This window comes from Tubulanus polymorphus, chromosome 2 (assembly GCF_964204645.1).
Source record: "Tubulanus polymorphus chromosome 2, tnTubPoly1.2, whole genome shotgun sequence".
NCBI classification, from domain to species: Eukaryota; Metazoa; Nemertea; class Palaeonemertea; order Tubulaniformes; family Tubulanidae; genus Tubulanus; species Tubulanus polymorphus.
The window spans coordinates 24,233,223-24,252,553 of record NC_134026.1 but is presented as its reverse complement, the minus strand read 5'-3'; the positions used below and the strand labels follow the sequence as shown (position 1 = coordinate 24,252,553).

General features: G+C 35.8%; 3 protein-coding genes across 3 annotated transcripts; 2 read left to right on the top strand and 1 right to left on the bottom strand.

The window, feature by feature from the left end:
• Positions 1-1,762: 1,762 nt before the first annotated feature.
• On the top strand, positions 1,763-13,284 carry LOC141898789 (N-lysine methyltransferase setd6-like). Its single transcript, XM_074784886.1, has 11 exons — positions 1,763-1,925; positions 4,581-4,725; positions 7,197-7,344; positions 7,732-7,860; positions 8,275-8,524; positions 8,757-8,855; positions 8,937-9,032; positions 9,310-9,390; positions 9,671-9,770; positions 9,855-9,900; positions 9,988-13,284. Exons 1-11 carry the CDS (start codon positions 1,764-1,766, stop codon positions 10,145-10,147), a joined length of 1,416 nt encoding a protein of 471 aa, XP_074640987.1. The 5' UTR covers position 1,763; the 3' UTR covers positions 10,148-13,284.
• A 315-nt stretch (positions 13,285-13,599) lies between these two features.
• Positions 13,600-17,788, bottom strand: LOC141899302 (zinc finger CCHC domain-containing protein 8-like). The gene is made up of 14 exons (XM_074785523.1): positions 17,466-17,788; positions 17,276-17,318; positions 17,107-17,172; positions 16,932-17,019; positions 16,528-16,611; positions 16,347-16,450; positions 16,008-16,085; positions 15,698-15,853; positions 15,572-15,622; positions 15,340-15,488; positions 15,099-15,161; positions 14,950-15,020; positions 14,675-14,846; positions 13,600-14,578 (listed from the first exon to the last, which is right to left on the bottom strand). Exons 1-14 carry the CDS (start codon positions 17,782-17,784, stop codon positions 14,052-14,054), a joined length of 1,971 nt encoding a protein of 656 aa, XP_074641624.1. The 5' UTR covers positions 17,785-17,788; the 3' UTR covers positions 13,600-14,051.
• Positions 17,789-17,841: 53 nt separating this feature from the next.
• On the top strand, positions 17,842-19,297 carry LOC141900401 (uncharacterized). Its single transcript, XM_074787282.1, has 3 exons — positions 17,842-17,943; positions 18,147-18,392; positions 18,484-19,297. The coding sequence occupies exons 1-3, from the start codon at positions 17,842-17,844 to the stop codon at positions 19,237-19,239; spliced, it is 1,104 nt and encodes a 367-aa protein (XP_074643383.1). The 3' UTR covers positions 19,240-19,297.
• Positions 19,298-19,331: the final 34 nt, after the last annotated feature.

The window sequence follows — 19,331 nt, the reverse complement described above, 5'->3', positions numbered from 1 at the left end:
TACGGAATAAGGAACAAGTAATGACTTCACTGGGGTCATATTTTATTGCAGATTCCACATACACACATATCGAGTGTCATTGATTTATTGAGATCTCTCCTTAATTTTGAATGGATATGAAATTTGTGAAATTAAAAACTTTCTAAACATCATGAAATAATCTTGAATTCAACGTTCATAACAAGATTTCGGCTTCGTACACTCCACGATGAACATCTGCAATTATTGCAGCAAAGATGACCGACCATTTATAACTTCACAAAAATTACTACGGTACTTATTTCATTTAATTGGAGCTGAAAGAAACCACTGGCCACAGTTCGCTTTCGCCCAAAAAATGAGATCAAATAATGTAATCGAGACTGGCCTCTCAACGAACAAGTCTGGTAAAATTCGATTGAGGTTTCGTAAGATAAAAGAAAATATCCCGGGAATAAAACAAATGAATCGAAAATGTGTCGGGTATCTTTTCGACATAGGATTCGAATTCAAGAGTTTAATTCAGAAAATATCTTAGCCATTGAAATATTTAGTTGCTTAGGGCCCTAGATTCACAGAAGAAATTGTCTTTAATCTGTGGTATGTGGAATGCTTAGGTCATAATTATTGCGGGTTGTAAACGGTTGTTGAACTGCTTCTTAATAGAGGAAAGTATTATTCATGCTTTAGGTGCTGCCTTGTTACACCGTAAAGTGCTGCTGAGCTAGCGGATTTTTCATACACTAATATGATTTATGAACAGACTCTGGCAATCAAGTGCTGTCTCGGTGGGCGGCAGCACCTCATGGTGTAAAGGCAACAAACACATTGACTGCCAGGGTATGTTTGTAGCATAGCATAGCGGCAGCACTGTATGGTTTAAACCTAATTGGCTATTGGTACCGCCAACTGCGCAAATCCTGGATACCGTATCGATAAAAAATGATATATTAGTTTTTGCACGAGTGTATAATAAAACAAGTTCCGAAATTTAGGTTTTTTTTGTTAGATTTTTGTCGGAACATTATGTGTATCTCGGGGAAAATTAAACTGGAAAGGTAGTTCAGTAAGAGTTGATAACTGAGATGTTCCTCGCACTTATGGGCAAATGTGCCGAAATCTGGATGTTGTGTGTGTGTGTGTGTGTGTGTGTGTTATGAGGTAGACCTATGAAACTCTTTTTCTCCTTTTTGTGAAAAAATTTCAATCAATTTACCGAAGTAGCATGAAAGAGTGATTATAAATAGGCTATCATATCTTATAATAGTCTTATCGTGAGGCAACAGTTTGATTGCCAAAGCCCGCCTTGGACGGAGCCGAGGCCGCATTGGTTCATCAAAAACCAATTTCAGCACCTGGTGGGGAGCTTCCGATCACACCTGAACGACGGCCAATTGGAATCCTAGCCAAAGTAAAAGAAATTTCATTTGAACTTCGTCGTGCTTTTTGTACTTGTATGTACGATTTTCAAAATGAAAAAAAGATTGTAAAAGACATCTTAGAATTTTTTGGCCCAAGTGAATAAAACTGGCGGTTTGGTTTGAGTGCGCTCATATATCTTTCCTTGTTATCATTTTCCGTTTGTATTGTTTCTATGCAATTCTTTTGCATATATTCGTCCCAGCTTGTTTGATACGAAGAAATATAATTTAACTTGAGTTCAAAAGTTGACTTGGCGCACCGGCGAGAGTGCATGCCAGTAACAACCGTCACCTGCTGCCCTCTTACGTCGATCATTTTAACTACGGTATTATCTCCTGTTTTTGAAGGTGTGAATGTTCACTATGACATTTGCCAATATGGCGACGTGCAAGAGAAGCCATGCGGAGGAGACTGGCCCGCTGGACGTCCTACCATCCAAGAAATTCGCGTCGAATGGCGATAGAAACGAAGTCGACAAATTCGTCGAGTGGTGTAAGAACGAGAAAATCGCAATCAGTCACAAGGTACGTAGTTAAAACCGTGTAGAATTGCGTCCAATTCTGTGGTCAATTTTCTGTGGTGGTCAGTCGAGTTTTCGCGTTTTTGTGCTTCTACTATCTCTTCTTGAGTGTGACTTCAGTATCCATTCATCATCAAATAGATCATTATTTTGACAAGCATAGGAATGTCAGTAATTGGAGTTTTAAAACTAGTAAAAAGCTGAGCTGTATGTTGTTAGAATTCCTGTAGTAGTTGTAAGTGTAGTGTGTAGTAAGTAGTCTGTACAACTTTTTACTGGAAGATGTCGAAGAGAGATGGAGGAGGTGAAAGAAGATGCAGTTATATGTAGCATAGGTCGATAGATAAAGTGGAATGAATGTATTATTATTATTGCCATAAATATAGACATTGATGAGGATTTTGGAATTAATATTGATGATTGATGAAAGCTTAGGTATATAGGTATATAGCTGATATATTTTATATATAGGCCTAGATATTTTAGGGCTATGGAGTAGATGCAGGGAAGCTTGAAAGGCTTTTTGCTTCTCTTGTCATTTTCTCAAACATGATTCAACGAAAGTGGCCGCAAATCTTTATGATGAAATTCAACACGATGTTGTCAATTTATGAGAGTCTTCGTGTTACATCCTGCGGTCTTAATGGACTAAGCTTGTTATTTTTCTTGAGAAGCATTTTTTATCATATCAGATATGTTAGTCTAGCCATAGCCGGAATGAAAGGCTAGTTTTCCTGTGATATCAATTGAAGTGTTGATGGTATTTAAGGTAAGATAGATAGGTCAGCGCCTATAGGCCTAATCAACATACTAAAACACTTTGATGGAACGATAAGTTTTAAGAACTGATTTTTCATCAGGGCTTTTTTCAGTAGGGTTGATTTATATTTTTGAGAATCTGTTCCGCGTTTGATGTAAATTCAACATTCGTGAGCCAGATCTCGTATTAAAGAGGCATACAATCGGTGAATGGCAAGTAGCCTGTGAAATGCTGACTTTTCACAGAAATTCGGGCAATTGGGTGACTGAATCCAGCCGAGATTGGATATGCGATTTACTGTATGCATAACCCATTTGTACAAGTGGCCGAGCGTCCGCAGTCGATTTCAGTGTTCAATACAAAAGACGAATGGTGAATAAATTAGGCTTAGCGCTTCATACCCGTGGGGCTTCATTGTTCTGACTAGTGTCCGGTGTTCAGCCAAACAGCTTTTTTGATTGTGGCCTTTGTCATTGTTTTGAATGTCCACACTTTCTGCACAAGACGTCGGGATTTTTTGCCGTCTGCCTAATTTGCACGCTTACGCAGCTGTTTCGTTTTCTGCATGGTCAAGACGGGCGAAAGAGCAGCATCTGTCAACCCTTCTGTCCAGAGCGGTTATCATGTATTGTTATTTTTTGAATCGACGTGGACAAACGCCGGGTCACCGGTAGGGTCACAGTTTTTTTTTATGCCCCCTCATCATCATGTAGAATTCAGAGGGTGTATACAAAGTAGTAAATCACTTAAGTCTGTCTCGATGTTCTCGCCATTCGAACGAATAAAAAGTTCACTTTTAATCGAAACGATCAGGGTCGTCGACTTCATGAGTATAATTAAGTATGATGTGGATTTATTCATGTGAATTGTATTGATTAAGACATTCGACGATGTCTGTCGTTATTGTTGTATATCGACGTTGAAAGCGTTTTTCTTTGTCGGTTTTCCGTCGGCGAGCGGTAATTTCCTAATTCCACTCGAACATGGAAAACTCTAATTTGACTGCGTCGAGTAACGTCGTTTCACAAATGATTAAAATCAAGTTTAATTGAGAGTTAAATCTCTCGCTATTGATCGTCGCGTCTTCCAATCGCGTCGGTGATTTGACGCTTAAATGAGTCTGCGCGGCGTTTAGATCCATCCGGCGAAGCAGCTTCGAGAAATTTACCATCTGTGCTCGACGAATTAAACGCATCGTTCATTCGTTCGTTCATCATTTAGTTTGTTCCGAACAAGAAAATAGTTCCGCCACTGTTTTTGCTCAGTAATTACTGTTAAGTCTCTACTACTTGTATGAAATACTGTATTCATTTCGCTGATAAAACATATTTACAAGATAGAATAGTTGAGATTTGTGATATTGTTCGATGTTGGTGGTGTTCTCGGGGACTGTTTAAAACTCCGCTCTCTTCTGGTACTAATATTGCCGAGGAGGATTCTCTTTGAATACTGATTGTACCTGTACGTATACCGCATTATTTGGAGAAAAAAATTTGTCCACTATTATCTGTAGCGTTCATCTGGTTTATTCTCTGACTATTGGTCGTCAGTCGCTAGTTGAGGAGAATACGTTGTGTTGTACCCTACATTCTATTATGAACCGGCCATTGTACAAAGACTCTTCAATGGCAATGCATGTCTAAATATTGTCTGGCATAGCTTGAAAAAAAAATATATGCAATCGCATGTATGGGACCGGAAAACCCCTCCGCATTTATAGTATTGGGCTATGGATGTGGGCCTATGGCTTTCTTCATTTCTTTATCTACCTGTTCTATGAGTCACCTTGGTAAATTATCTGAATTGGATGTAGCGTTTGTTTGCAGACTTATTAGAATAACGAAGATAAATATGTTTTAAAACTTTGATTGAAATTGTATCCAAAATGGTATTTTTCAGGTGACCATTCAGAAGGAAAGCGTATGCGCGCAGTATGGAATGATTGCGGAGTATGATATTGATGAAGGTGAAGTTCTATTTGAAATACCTCGAAACGTGATTCTCACTTCGGATACTACCAATATAGCCGATCTTTTAAAAACTGGTAAGTTAAGTCCCATTGTATTCATTGAAAAATATTTGAAGATCTTCGTATGATTTAAAGAAACTCAGTTCCAGTTCAATAGCATTATTCTAGATGTCTTATGAATTTTTTTGTTCCATCGGGTTGCATTTCAAAAGGTTAGTTATTGAACGATCGAATGGCTAATACGCTTTACAGGCCCGTACGCAGCCTGGGTGGGTACAAAAAACCTCCTGTGGCGGTTTGGGAAAATTTGAAGCAGTTTAGATACATTTCTGACATTAATGTTTCAAAGTCACTGAAACATTAATGCATTCTAATAAATTTTCTTAGACAAAAAATAGCGGAACTCTGGATCTTGCGCCGATGTGCCAAATGCACACACCCCTGGCTACAGGCCCGCTTTAAGAATGATGGGAGAGTTTGGTTTGGTTGTACAATGATTACTGGATTGTAAGAACTAAGTCAATAAAATGCCGGCAGTTATATACGTGTGGATAGCTGGCTTATGCAGACGTACTTCGTTCGGTCTGCAAAGGACAGAACGCTGTCAGGGATGGAGTCTCCGTTACCATGGTTATCTGGTCAGCAAGGGATCTGTATTCGCCATTGATTGTTTAGACACTGACATCTCGTGTGTGTGTGAGTGTGTGTGAGTGTGTGCGCGCGCTGTGCTTATATCGCAGCCAGAGAATAAAACGCACGTAACTTCATCCATCAGATAAAAAAACAGCCACCGACGATTTTTTCGCCTGCAGGCACACAGTATATCGGGTATCACTGGGGAAACCGGTATTTGTTCGTTGAATAATTTCATCTCGTCAATTTTTTACCGTGGTACCTCGAGGCACAATAAGGGTTTTTTTAAAAATGAAAACTTCAAATGAACGTGTTACCGTAAATTGATAGGTTGCCTGTAATGACTTTCATCGTGTTTTAGATAAACAAACTTGATATCGAATTTTTTCTATCTAGATGTGGCGAATAAACAACTGATTTTCTTAAAAAAACTTATTACTTTTTTGGAATCACTAGGCCATTAATCGGAAGGTTTATTTCTCCATTGAACAGGAGAGTAGTAGGAGCGATAGTAGCTTTGTATTATGGTTTTGTTGTGGATTTAGTAAGCGCCGACCAGGTGCTGCTTGAGCATTGTTTGATGAAAGTTTGGTGTCTTGTGACTTTCTAATCACTGCCCCGAGTCAGGCCGTACGGTGTCCGTTGTTGTCACACGTCCGTCTATTTTTTTGAGGTGTGTTGAGAATAATTGGGTATTCAATACTCTTGTGCTCTTCACTTCTCAATAGAGCCCTATGATGATATCTAAAATCTATTCGTTATTTACGAATTGTGCGCTTAATAATGTTACAGGCCTAGTCATATATTTTATCAAGATGTATATTTGCTTATTTTCAATGGCCATTTCAGGTCCAATGGCAGTTCTTTTTATTGATGAGTATTGGTCATGCATTTATTTATTTAAGACGTTGATACTTAACTTCATTGTTTATTTGATTCATTAAAATTACTGAAAATGTATTCGTTGTTTTGGTCCAAACCATTATCATACCTGGAGAATTTCTTATCTGCGTAATCTGAAATTTATGTCATGTCTGAAATGCATGGTAATATCATTTTGAGAATTAGTTGTCCTCTGGGGTATAAGAGCAGGTGGATGGTTATGTTCTATATTTTATGATATTCAGTTATGACTGATAGAACTGTGAACTGCGAGGATAATGAACAATTTCTTTCTGAAATGCAAAAAAGAATCTCAAATTGTGCTTTGAAATGTGGTTACTTCGTTATTTTGATTAGATTACTCAAATTTGGTATTGAGTTCTCTGCGGACTGTCCCGAGCACATGGGCTTATGAGATCGGTAACAGAGTCCCTACAACTCCTTGATTCCTTAAAAACTCCTAAACTGAGAATGCTTTTATAGGTGCTTGAAACTCAATTGAACAAAATGCCCAAAAATATTTCAATTTTGAGAAATAGGCAATTAGAAATTTTTGTACAGTGAACCTCGCCTAACCCAGACTAACTGGAACTGGCAAAATCAGTTTGAGGTTAGCATAATTTGAGTTAAGGATAGGAAAATACTTGAGGAAGTCTGAAAAATTACATTGTTTCTTGTTTGAGTTAGTTAACAGTCGGCCATGTCAGAGTAAGGTGAGGTTTACTGTAGTTGTACAGTGGAAAATGCCTAAACCGATACAGTTCGGACCAGGATTTTTTCCTTTAACTAATAAGGCGGTTGCCGAAGTAGAAACAGATTTTAATAGTGTAAAGAGTAATAATTGCTTACAAAACAACCATGCATCGAGATATGAAGTACAGATTAGGAGGAGTGTACTGTGATATGGATATGCCAGTGATGCAGACACCTTGAAATTTGGAATTATCTCCTTTAAAACTCCTTTAATCCAGGAATGGCCGATCTGTAGAGACTATGATTAAATTAATGTCCTGATCGTTTTATACTTTCAGAGTCTGAATCATTGAAAAGTAACAGTGGATGGGTACCATTGTTAGTGTCATTATTATATGAATATACATCGCCGCATTCAAGATGGCGACCATACATCGATTTGGTGCCGGACTTCAAAGAACTTGATCCTCCGATGTTCTGGGAAAGGTACGTATTGCTTACCTAATTACGCGCTTTAAATAAATTTTGATTTTGAACTGTTTGGTTCATTTGCTATGACTACATGTAATTCAAAATTTGTGCCACACTTGTTAGCCTAGAGACTGAAAATTAATGGACTGGATTAATCTGAGTTGTAGATTTGCTAACATTTCTAACATCGCAAACATCAACAGCATGTTAGAATCATTGGTTTCTCCGGACATTGAGCTGAAGACTGTATAGTGTTAGTCACTGAGACTGGCAGAAGACTGCTAGCAAACCGTCACATCATTAGATAATGGCATTGTACTGTAGCCATTTTCTGGATGAAATTAGCCATGCAGTAGATCACTCGAAAAAAAAAACTAACCAAGTCATTTTCTATTTATCCAGAAAAGAACGCGCCAAGGAGCTGAAAGGAACCGGCATCCACGACGCAGTCGAAAAAGACCTGGAGAATATAAAAAAAGAATTCAACAAAATCGTACTTCCTTTCATGAAAAAACACCCTGAAACCTTTCCGTAGGTATCAATCGCAAAACGACCATTATTTCCATTTTTGAAGAACTGGTCTGTTATTACTCATTGATTATTGTCGTTTTTCGCGTGTTAATGCTGAGGTTACAATCTCAGTATTCAATATGATGTTTCTCTTCAAAAATCAATGTCGATCTGATGGATTTATTTTTATATATCATTTCTTTCTACAATATTTGCATACAGCCCCATATTATGAAGCAGTTATGTCGGGTCCCGATGACCCTTAAGTGATAGTTGCAAATTCATTAATATGCCTGTACATGTTTGAAATTTGTAATGCAAATATGAGCTAAGTTTTTAAGCACCTTAACTTCCTCATTAAGTTTAGCCTTGAATCATATTTGTACTATATTACAATTTGTTTTATTTAGTAGCATCGGTTTATATATTCTTCAGGTCCGAATGCCATAGTCTAGATATGTATAAAAAGATGGTATCATTCGTTATGGCGTACAGCTTTACAGAGCCAGAAAACGAAGACGCTTTGAATGATATAAGCAACGACAACGTTTCTACTTTACCTGTAAAACCGTTACCTATGATGGTGCCATTAGCGGATGTATTAAATCATATAGCAAAGAACAATGCAAATCTAATATGGGGGAAGGAATCGTTGAAAATGGTCTCTTTGAAACCAATATTAAAGGTAAATACAATCGCAAGAAAAAATTTCATCATCAAAAGGAAATAAAACTATTTCATATTGGTCATTTTTGTGTACATTAAAGAATTTCTAAGGGTAGTACTTAAACTTTTATTGCATTTTGATGGTGGAATAACTGTCAATTCAATCATACCAGTAAACATTTATTATTATTTATTTATCAATCCTCGTTACTTGGATGGTTCGATTTATTATTCTATGTTATGTGTGTTAGGGCGAGGAAGTGTTTAATACATATGGTCCACTTGCAAACTGGCAGCTATTACATATGTATGGGTTTGCTGAACAGTACCCTCAAAATCATAATGACACCGTAAGTTTGTATATTTTATGTATCTCCTGAAAAACTTACTAAATATTTACCATTTATGATTACCTTTAAATCTCTGTTAAGGTTGACATTCCAATGAAGTTAGTGTATGAAATTGCCAAACAGGATTCGGAAGATATGGATCTTTTAGATGAAAAATGGGAATTTCTTCAAGGACTGGTATGTGAAAATATAGACCAAGAAGATTGCATTTAAATTTTTACATCTTCGTAAATCCTTATCTTCGATATCAAACAGTTTTAGGTAAAATGTCGTGCACAATATTTATGTTGTATTCAGATAGAATTTATATTTGAGCGAATACGATATGTATGACATTTCTATAGTTTCGTATGACTGTATGTGTTATATTCTTATATACTGTATATAAACTGTATTTTGAACTGCTGATAAGGAAATCTGACTTTTAATTCATTTGATGAATAATATTCTTCAGGAGTTGATACCTGATGATGGCGGATTTGTTTTCGGTACGGATGGCGTTCTTACTGAAGAGGAACTTTATCATACTTTGAAGGTGAGAATTATTGTATAACGAATATACCAATAGATATTCATTTGAAGTATTTCATATTCATTTGAACACATTTTATGTGCTTATCAAAATGAGAAAGTTGATCGAATCATCCTCAATGAGAGGAATTATGAAAATACATGTAGATTAGATTGTTGTTTTATAGAGTACGGAGTGGTTGTAAAGGCTTCCACGCTGCAGGCAGTTCAAGCTTACTACATTGCGTGCAAGGTGGCAGCACTACTTTGATCTGTATCAAACGTGTAGATTTTCTATTTATAAGGTATTATCGATGACTCGAAGCGAATTCGAAGAACACCGAGAACAGGAAGGTTGGAGTGATGCAGAAAGTACGGCTAGTTGTGATGATAAACTCCTTTACAGTAAGTCCTTGGACACAGCTCTAGTTGTAACTATTATTTTTCATTGATTAGACAGTATTTTATTTTTGTTGTTGTTGTTTGCAGAGTCTGTACCCTCAATGCCTACACTTTGGAAAAGTATATTTCATAGGTAAGTTGGTATTAGCCATTTATTATTATAGCTCGGCTCTTTTTGATCTGAATCTCACTTCACAATCAATACATTGTTATATTCCAGGGTCGCAAAGAAATGTCAAACTTTATACCCGAGGTCTTTAAGTGACGAAGAAAAACTACTCAAAAACATTGATGTGCTCAATTCTCGCCAAAAATATGCCGCATATGTTCGATACGGACAATTGAAAATATTGCAACACGTGATAGATATAACAAAATAATAGTGCATGGATTGCGCAATTATGGATCTATGTTTAATAATGAAATGTGAAAAGCTGCATGAGAAGAATAAACCAACTGTAGCTGCCGCAGCAAGCTCTGAACCTATCTCAGGAGTTGCATGACAGATGGCATCTGCATCCATAAGACAGCACTTATGGATCGCATGTCTCAAACAGAGGAAAAGGACGATGGTGGTCTCAGTAGATCGAATGGTTCCGGTGATGTGATTAAGGCAGCATTAAGAAGTCTAATTAACAATATGAAAATATGGCGCATTTGTCTCGAGGAACCATTTCATAATCAATGCTTGGTGAATGTTGACGTATGTGTATGAATGACAACCCGGTATGTCTTTAAACATGTTTACAAAAAATTTTCTGATTACCAAACAAGATCTACTTGAGTAAATATTTTGATGTTGTATTTTTGAAATTAGTTACAGTCTTAAACAGCTTGTACTATCTATGTTTTGAGATAATGTTTAGTAATTTGAAACTGGAGGAAATATTTGATACGTGATATATTTGATAAATCAGATAGTTTTTTTTTGTTGGTGGAAATACATGTTTATTGATGTAATGGAAGCATGTGTTGGTTGGTGACTGTTATTTTCATTGTTTGAAATGGTCTTCAGACACATTACTAGGGAACAATATAATCACCAGATAATGTATTTATAACGCAATTTATCCCTACAGATTAGCATATGTAGTGTGAGTGTATATACATTGAGAAAATTGAATACTATTTAAAAAGACGTGCCTTTTCTTAGACAGAAATGAGGTTTTTACAGAAAGAAATACGGTAGTACATCTTATAAATGATGATAGATGTATCCTGGTATTAGGTAGAATATTAAGTAGGGAAAACATTTTCGATCAATTTTGATAGCACTAATTGTGTACATACGTCGTTGATGTTGAAGGAAGTAAATGAAAGAATGAATCACTCGAGTCAGGGTAATGGTGGCGTTTCTACATAGCTGCGGTTCATCGTCACGAGTAGAATTCAATGAAAACAAATGATATTTAAGCTCATCTGGAATGGATTGATTTCAGCCTATCCATATAACTGTTTAACAAAAAAGCTTCCTAAAAATAGGGCATTAATGACTTAAAATGATTAACAAAATGATTAATGTGTTGTTTTTTGGGATATATCCTGATCTTAAACAGCAAAATTCAAACAATTATAGCCTTTCTATAATTTTTTCAGCGAAATCTAAACTGTTAGTTATTGTAAATTTTCTTCATCTGGAAATCGCACTATTATTATTTTTCAGTAATATATACATGTGCGTTGTTTATTTTGTATTTCTATAGAATTGCCAACACAGGCGTGGTAGATTATTATTGTTATAGTATTGGCATATTTTATAGGTTGTACATAATATTTTGTTGGTCCAGAATATGTTATTGATAATTATAAAACAAAGGTGATATTAGAGGACCAGTTTTGTTTGTCGAGATAGATTTTTCACTGTTATACCGAATCTGAGTGATATTTCTTTTTTTTTTCTGCACAATTCATGCATGCGATATGCTGTGAAGGGAAATGCATTGTATGTTTTCGTTTGTTCCTGGTTACTACACACTGCTTTCTCATTCTGGTACATATTATTAGATCTCTGTACCATTCCTGGAAACTATTCATCGAACATATGAAAAGCCTTTATTGAGTACCTGTAATTGACTTCGCATGTGTGAATCTTTCCTGTTTGATGTTGTAATATAATTCATTAAGACGTGTATTTAAATTATTATTAGTATTATCATTATTATTTGCTGGCAAAATATTTCGATACTTATCAAACTATACTATACTTTTATGACCAAGTCATACATTTCCTGAGAAAAGTATATAGCCTTTTTTACTGCACAAAATTTAGAATTAACTGTTAAGTCTTCCCGAACCATAGAAGTTACTGTTGTTTTGAATATGTCAGATTAGAATTTTTTGTATTCACAGCTTTTGCGCATTAGATGCATATATAAGTGTATTGGGGCATAACTATTACATAAGTAATGTACAAATAAGTTACTTTCCTATTTGCTCTTTCCTATAAAGATAAAAAGAATGATAATGATGGATGCACTTTCACCACAGTCATTCAAATTAAAGATTAAAGATTGGTGGTTTGCTGCAAATAGATTGTCTGTCAAAAACTTAGGTAGCACATAACCAGATTTTATAGCAAAATGCGTTATACCATGCTACCTCACATAAAGCTATTTTTGTCGTTGAATTTAGCTCAAAGCAAACAACGGAATATTCTCTTTATCCATATTTTGAAATGATAATTCAGTCTTAACAATCCACTCACTGTAGTTTTAAGATGTTTCTTTTCTTGTCTAGACTTAACTTGAGGTTTGGTGCCACACGCCACCACTTTTGAATTCAATAACGTAATGAATTCATCTTGCATTCTTTAATACTTCCATAGTTGTCTCTTCCTCTTATCTTAAACAGTGATGATTATTTTCAAAGGCTAGAACTTGGATATTGATGGAGAAATGGCTGTTTCGCATGTTGAACCTTGTCCTATAAGAATGTCCTACCATAGGTAGAAGACTTTTCATTTCAAATGTGTGCATTTAAGAGATGGATGGTCTCAAAGATAAAGTTTATCTCAATGCAAGCATTGTACATATATGTATGCCAGATATATTGACAATAGCCATATGCTGATGATTCATTCTCATTTCTCCTGTTAGTGTTCTAAACACCCACCTTTTAGTCTTATTTTATTTGGGACCAAGCTGTAAGCTTTGAAACTGTTAGTCTCCTGATTGAAGTTGTCTGCTACCTCAGTACTCTCATGTTAACCATATCTTCTTCTTCATTGTATTTTTGTCCGTATATTCAATCAAGAATTTTTTTTCAATATCTGTTGATTCAAGTGCTGCTTTGAAAGAAGTTGTTTACTATTTTTTAATTAACCAATGGTAAGGCAGTCATCTCTTTAGGCCATTTCTGCAGTTGAATGTAAAATATTACTGGAGCTGATACCGAGTATTCTATGTTCCAATTACTTGAGGTATGTTTTTAAAATAATGATCATGTAGTACTTATGTATGGATTTATGTATTGATGATTTCATAGTTTTATATATCCATGATATTTTAGATAAAATAAATGTGAAATAATAACTTGAAACTTTAAGTAGTTTCTTAATTAATAGAGATCATTTGTCATGGATATGTACCAGATTATCCTGTTACACGAGATGGAGCTTAATATTAGTTATCAGAAACAACATCAAATAGAGAACTGTTCCCTAGAATATCGATACATGGAGGCCAGACTAGCATTCACGATTGGCCTTTTCTTCAAAAACCATATCACATTTTCTGAATTCTTTCCATTTTCTCTTAATTTTCTTAAGGTTGACCTTTAAAGATATTTCTGAGAGAATTAAATCACTGGAAAACTGACCATTCGATTACAAAGGTTTTTATTCGTAAACTGACAAAAATATATACAATTACATTTATGTGAGCACCACGAGTCATCCATGACCGTTGAAGTTTCTTGATATGCAGGTTATCTAAAAACTGCATTATCTGATACATGTGTAGACACTGTTTAGTCAGTGTGAAAAAAATGCATGGACATAACAAAAATATCTGGTGTGAATCTGAACAAGATGAATTTTTGTATTATTCCCATTTCAAAGAAAAAGAAACCAAACGAAGTAATAATAGAATAGCTCCCATCATACTTGAATTAATTATAAATGCACTTGTATCAGTGTTGTTCCAACTACCGGTAAAAGTCATTCCAACTAGAGGATTTTAAGAATTGTCGTATTAGTTTCTACCGGGGTAAGCTATATCCTTGAAGCCAGAATGCTGATTAAACAACGAAATGAAAGCAAATATCACCTCATTAAGTATCAATAAATCATGATTTATCTGGCTTTGTTTGTTTACGCACATTTCTAATAACACCTCTCATTTTCTGATACATTCCTGTTGCCTCGGGTAAATTTTCATACGGGATATGTTCAGTTATATCCTTTGACCATTTTTCGGGTGAAGGAAGTTTGATAGTTTGATTGCATTCCTCAATAACTGGTGTTCCTAGTTCTAATCCGATTGACTCACTACGCGACAAAGTCATTGCAGTAGGTGTTTCAAAAGGTGAAAATAAGTGCTGATCTTGAGATTTCATTCGAGTTGGCGTCGATGCTCCCGATGGCGCGGAGACCACACCATCTTCATCGATAGATGGGTCTGTTTCGGCTGCACTGACTTCTTCGTTAGCGAGTTGTGACAAAAGTTGTAGTTTTTGTTGTTCGAGTTCGTCGAGAGAAAATGATTGGGCCCTCTTTGGTGTTGAACCAGGCGACGATGAAGCGCTGGATGAATCGATAATTCGACTGATTTGTGTGTGAACTGGTTTCTTTGCCTCCGTGTCTTGAGGATCACCTGAAAGTAGTGCACTAGTTGTAGGGCAGCATAGCGGGAAATCACTATCGATCTCATTGAAATGCTGATAATCTTTTATATCAACAATTAAATTACCTGAATCATCTTCTAAGTCCATGTCTTGTTCATCTCTGTCTAACAGAACACTAGCTTTCCGTTTCCGCGATGGTTTATCGATAGTCTTAAACATAGATTCACCCATCATCTCTCGTAACATGTGTTTCTGTTGGTGTGGCATTAATGGCGGCATACTCAACCGACTGGAGTCCTAAAATCAACACAAGTCATGATATGTCAATATTCGTAAATTAAGTTTCATAAAACAAAGTGTAAGATAATATTCGAACGTATTACACCAGTAATCAACTTACATCAACAAACCCATCAGGAACTGTTGTGTTAAAACCAGGATATTCAATAATTGCATTCAAATCGAATGCCACTGAAATAACAAGCAATCCATAGAATGCGTTGCATGTGAAAATGCAATACACATCTAAATAAACTGAAATCTACTTACAATCTCCATATCGATCAGAATCAACCTCTCCATCCTCTAAAGCTTCACCTTCTTTATTTGTTTCTAATAATAAATAAAATAAATTGCTTTAGATAGTCTTAAACATAGATTCACCCATCATCTCTCGTAACATGTGTTTCTGTTGGTGTGGCATTAATGGCGGCATACTCAACCGTAAAATATTTGTACTGCAATGCAACGATAATATATTTAGTTTTTAAGACAAATGAACAAATTTTACCTCTGCCATGCTTATCAAACATAGTGAAACTGGAATGTGAAATCTCAGCAGCTTGTAGATGCCCGGGTGGATAACCATAAACACGCATCTGATAGATATACGGAGGCAGTTCATCTTCTCTTAAACACAGAGCTTTCCTTAGATCATCGCTGAAAATAAGATTTACGGTAATACAGTTGTTAATCATATTTTCCTGAAATTCTCCTCAGCACCCAGCAATCTTAATCATTACCTAATCACGCCAGGCTTGAATTTGTTAAACCTAGGATCTGTACCATGATATCTGAAAAGTATCAATATTGAATAATAGAAATCATTAAAAACTTAAATTCATTGGTACAAACATTACTGTACAAACCTCGGATCCCGGCCACTACGACCACTTATAGTAGCAGGGGAGAATTTATCCATGAATTCTTGTCGATTCTGTTGTATTCTTGCTGGGTCTTTCTTCTCTGTGCATTCTCTCATCGTGTGACAACCTCCACAGTTGAAACAAGATGGACCTTTATCCCTGAATTGAATAGAAAGAACTGAAGTGTGTGTAAGGTTTCAACTGAAGTAAGCGAGTAATTCATTTATCAGCGAAAACAAATTCCAATTTGTCTAGAGCTAAACTTCAATTGGGGCCAAATCTTGTCCGGATAAGCAGAAAAAAATGGAAGTACCTTCTTTTTTGTGGTCTTGTTTCTTCTTCATCCTCCTCTTTGTTATACGGTAGTGATTTTAAATAGATCTGTTCATAGCTACAGAAACATCAGGAAAAATCACTCATGAACATATAAACATCATTGAACGTCGATTGATGAGAAAACAAAATTATAAGGCCGAAAAGAAATTGATACCTTTTTCTCATATTCGGCGTGGTCACATAAATAAACTGCAATAAAACTTTTAATCAGCTCATTTCTATAACTTCAGGGCCTGTTATTTAACTTTTAAGCTTAGCAGAAATGAGAAATAAGGTACCAATCATTTTTAGCCTTCATATTTTGATATAAGGATACGAAGGAATTTCCCAGCTATCGGTCAATGAAGGATTACCACCGACTAAAGGCCAACCAAGACTATCCGCGATAAACATTTGATAATATTGACAACTACTGATAGCCTGAAAAACATACAAACATATAGATTTCAGGGACCGGGCTTCATGAAAATAGTCATAATATTCCATATAGAACTTACAGTATAAGATTCTTTCAATTCATCAACCTTATCTTTATCAATCTTTTCTAAAGATGAATCATCAGCTAAACACAGGTAATGAGACTAGAAATAGAAAGACAATCTTATAACATTTTATTAGTTATGCAAAGTGCTGCCTATTGGGAGGCCAAACCAAGGCTAAAAGATTTATACCTTGTTTCTACTTTCTGCCGAGCTTAAAAAAAGTTTACCCGGCTGGCCACCTATCTACCATGTACACTTTTTTCATTATCAAGCTAACAACAACACAGTAATACCCCCACAGTAATAGCAATGAGATTACAAATTTCCTTGCGGTTTACCAAATGACCCGGCCGATTAGGAGAAACAAGGTATAGGCCTAATTCATTTTTAGCCTAAGCCTGCGCTTAGTACAAACATACTCGAATATTTAAAGAAGGCATTTTCTCAGCGTCATCATCTTCAGATATCAAATGGCTGATGAAGTTCTCAATTTTGGCTTTGTATTTCCTGTAAAGGGAAAGCGAGTAAACGTGTCATTTCAATCAGTCAATTTAAAAACCAAATTTCCCAAAAAAAGATTTTGGCAAAACAAACCTCGCCAGTCGGTTATTTAAAAAATTTACAGTAAATGCAGGACACTCTTCGGTTAAAACTAAATTCCTGAAAAAAATTAAAATCAAAATAGTTGAAATTATTAGTCCTAAGAAGTAGACCCTAAGATGTGAATTGAAAAATGACATTTCTAGGGACACTTAATACTAACGCCGGAACTTCTGTAAGTCTAGCTATTTTCATCATTCGTAGCTGTAAACATGGTTAAGGATAATTCTGAATACTGACTTGAGAAAGATACCTCAAAACAATTGTTTATTTTGGGTCTTCAACCTGCTTTTGTTTTTACTAACAGCAACAATAATCAAAATTTAACACTGCACGGAAATTTAAAAGGATATTTTGTGATTCTAAAACCGATATCTTTTGCTTCAACGATATTATTTCGGATTTCAAAGCATCCTTTTCTTTCTCATTTTCAGAACCTGTAGGCTTTTCCTCCAGACAAGTCCCGCCGGCGGCGGAATTCTCGGGTTCCGAATCATCTGAACACCCGATAAAAAATTCTGGGGGAGGTTTGCTGGGGTCAGATATTGATTCATTTCGCTCAAGTGGATTGCTTTCTTGGGGTTGGTCGTAAGCCGGAGAGCCATTGGCAGTTCTTTCGCGTTCAAATTCCCCAAATAAAGAGGCATCACCGAAAATATCGCACTCAGCCATTACGAAGAAGTCCAGGTACGACTAAAACGCGGATAATTGGATGTATTGTGGAGCAAGATGGCCGACATATATGTAAAAAATATGAAAATTGGCGAAGTTGTGCTTCGTTACATCAATGTTAATGTCATAAATGAAGAGTGTTTTATGTCAAACGATGGGGTAACTAATTTACTATTTTCTAATCATATAATGGATAAGATTTTGATGTTATTGTTGGAGACAGGGCCAAAATTTCATCGGTGCGCAGATTCTTATGACTACAATGTTGATCGCGGATGTAATTATTATCCCTTTTGACGCAATGGTGGTTCAAACCCCATATAAACCCTAATGGTTTTATAACTACTAACTTTTTATTTCAGATCCCTTTATTCCTTGGCGCGGATATATTTCAGGGAGGTCCTGTTGCTCAAAAGCACCAGTCAAGGGTTAATCAGAGTTTTTGTAAACGTGGTGAGGCTACAAGAATAGACTTCAAGAATGTTCAAGTGGCAGGCATCAAGAATGCATTAACTCCACTATGGTTCTACTCTGTCAGCGGATTATTTAGTCTAGTTTTTGAAAGACATACTAAAGAGATGAAAAAACTATGTTTAGTTCACTTGAAGGTGAGTACTCTGAAATGAAAATACTCGTATCTGCATTAAATCGTTTTTTACGATTTTTTATCTAAGTTTGGCAATTTTCACTTTATTTCAGGATTTGTGGCTTCAATTTTGCGATGATGCACCTCTTCCTCATTACATGCAAATGCGGTTTCATTCACAAGTTTATGAATATTACAACGATACAAGGACAGGGGAATATCAAGCAGATTGTACTGCCAGTCAAAGTAATCCTCATACAGATCACCAGAATTTTGTGATAACAGAATTTCCAGTTTTCGATGTTTGTGGAGAAATTAACAATTTTAGAACACTTTGTCAGGTGTTGATTTCTTCAGACAATTCACATACAACGCCGACCTGCAATTTCTGTATTTTTTCATTGATCAATAATTTGTTGGAAAAATATCTAAAAATCATCAATGATCTAAGTTGTGACAGCTGCCGTGTCACGGAATATGACACTTGTGATTATATGTTATGTACAATTGCCGATTGGTTAGGCAAGAAATTTGCTGGACTAAAACAAAATGTTGAAAAAGCAGTCGATACCTTCAAAGTAAATCATATAGATTGCATAGACAATTTGCCACCACCAGAAGATATTGTTTCTGAACTTTTTCCTAAGTGTATGCAAATACTGATTTGCCAGTGGATGGACGTACAGAATTATGACTCGAACGCAGAGAATAATTCTGACCATGTCAGTAAAAAGCGACGAGTCTCTGATGGTAGAAATGAGGATGTAAACAAAAGATATCATTTTGTTCAGCTAGTTCTAGAATTTTGTAATTCCGCATTTGTTTCTGGAATGTCACATGTAATAAATGCAAAACTATTACATTCGTAGTCAATTCTCAAATGGTGTCTTCGTATCATTTTCTTTATTGGTTCCAGCGGAGCATCCAGTAATCTCTAGCCTTGGTAGAAAATCCAGTAACA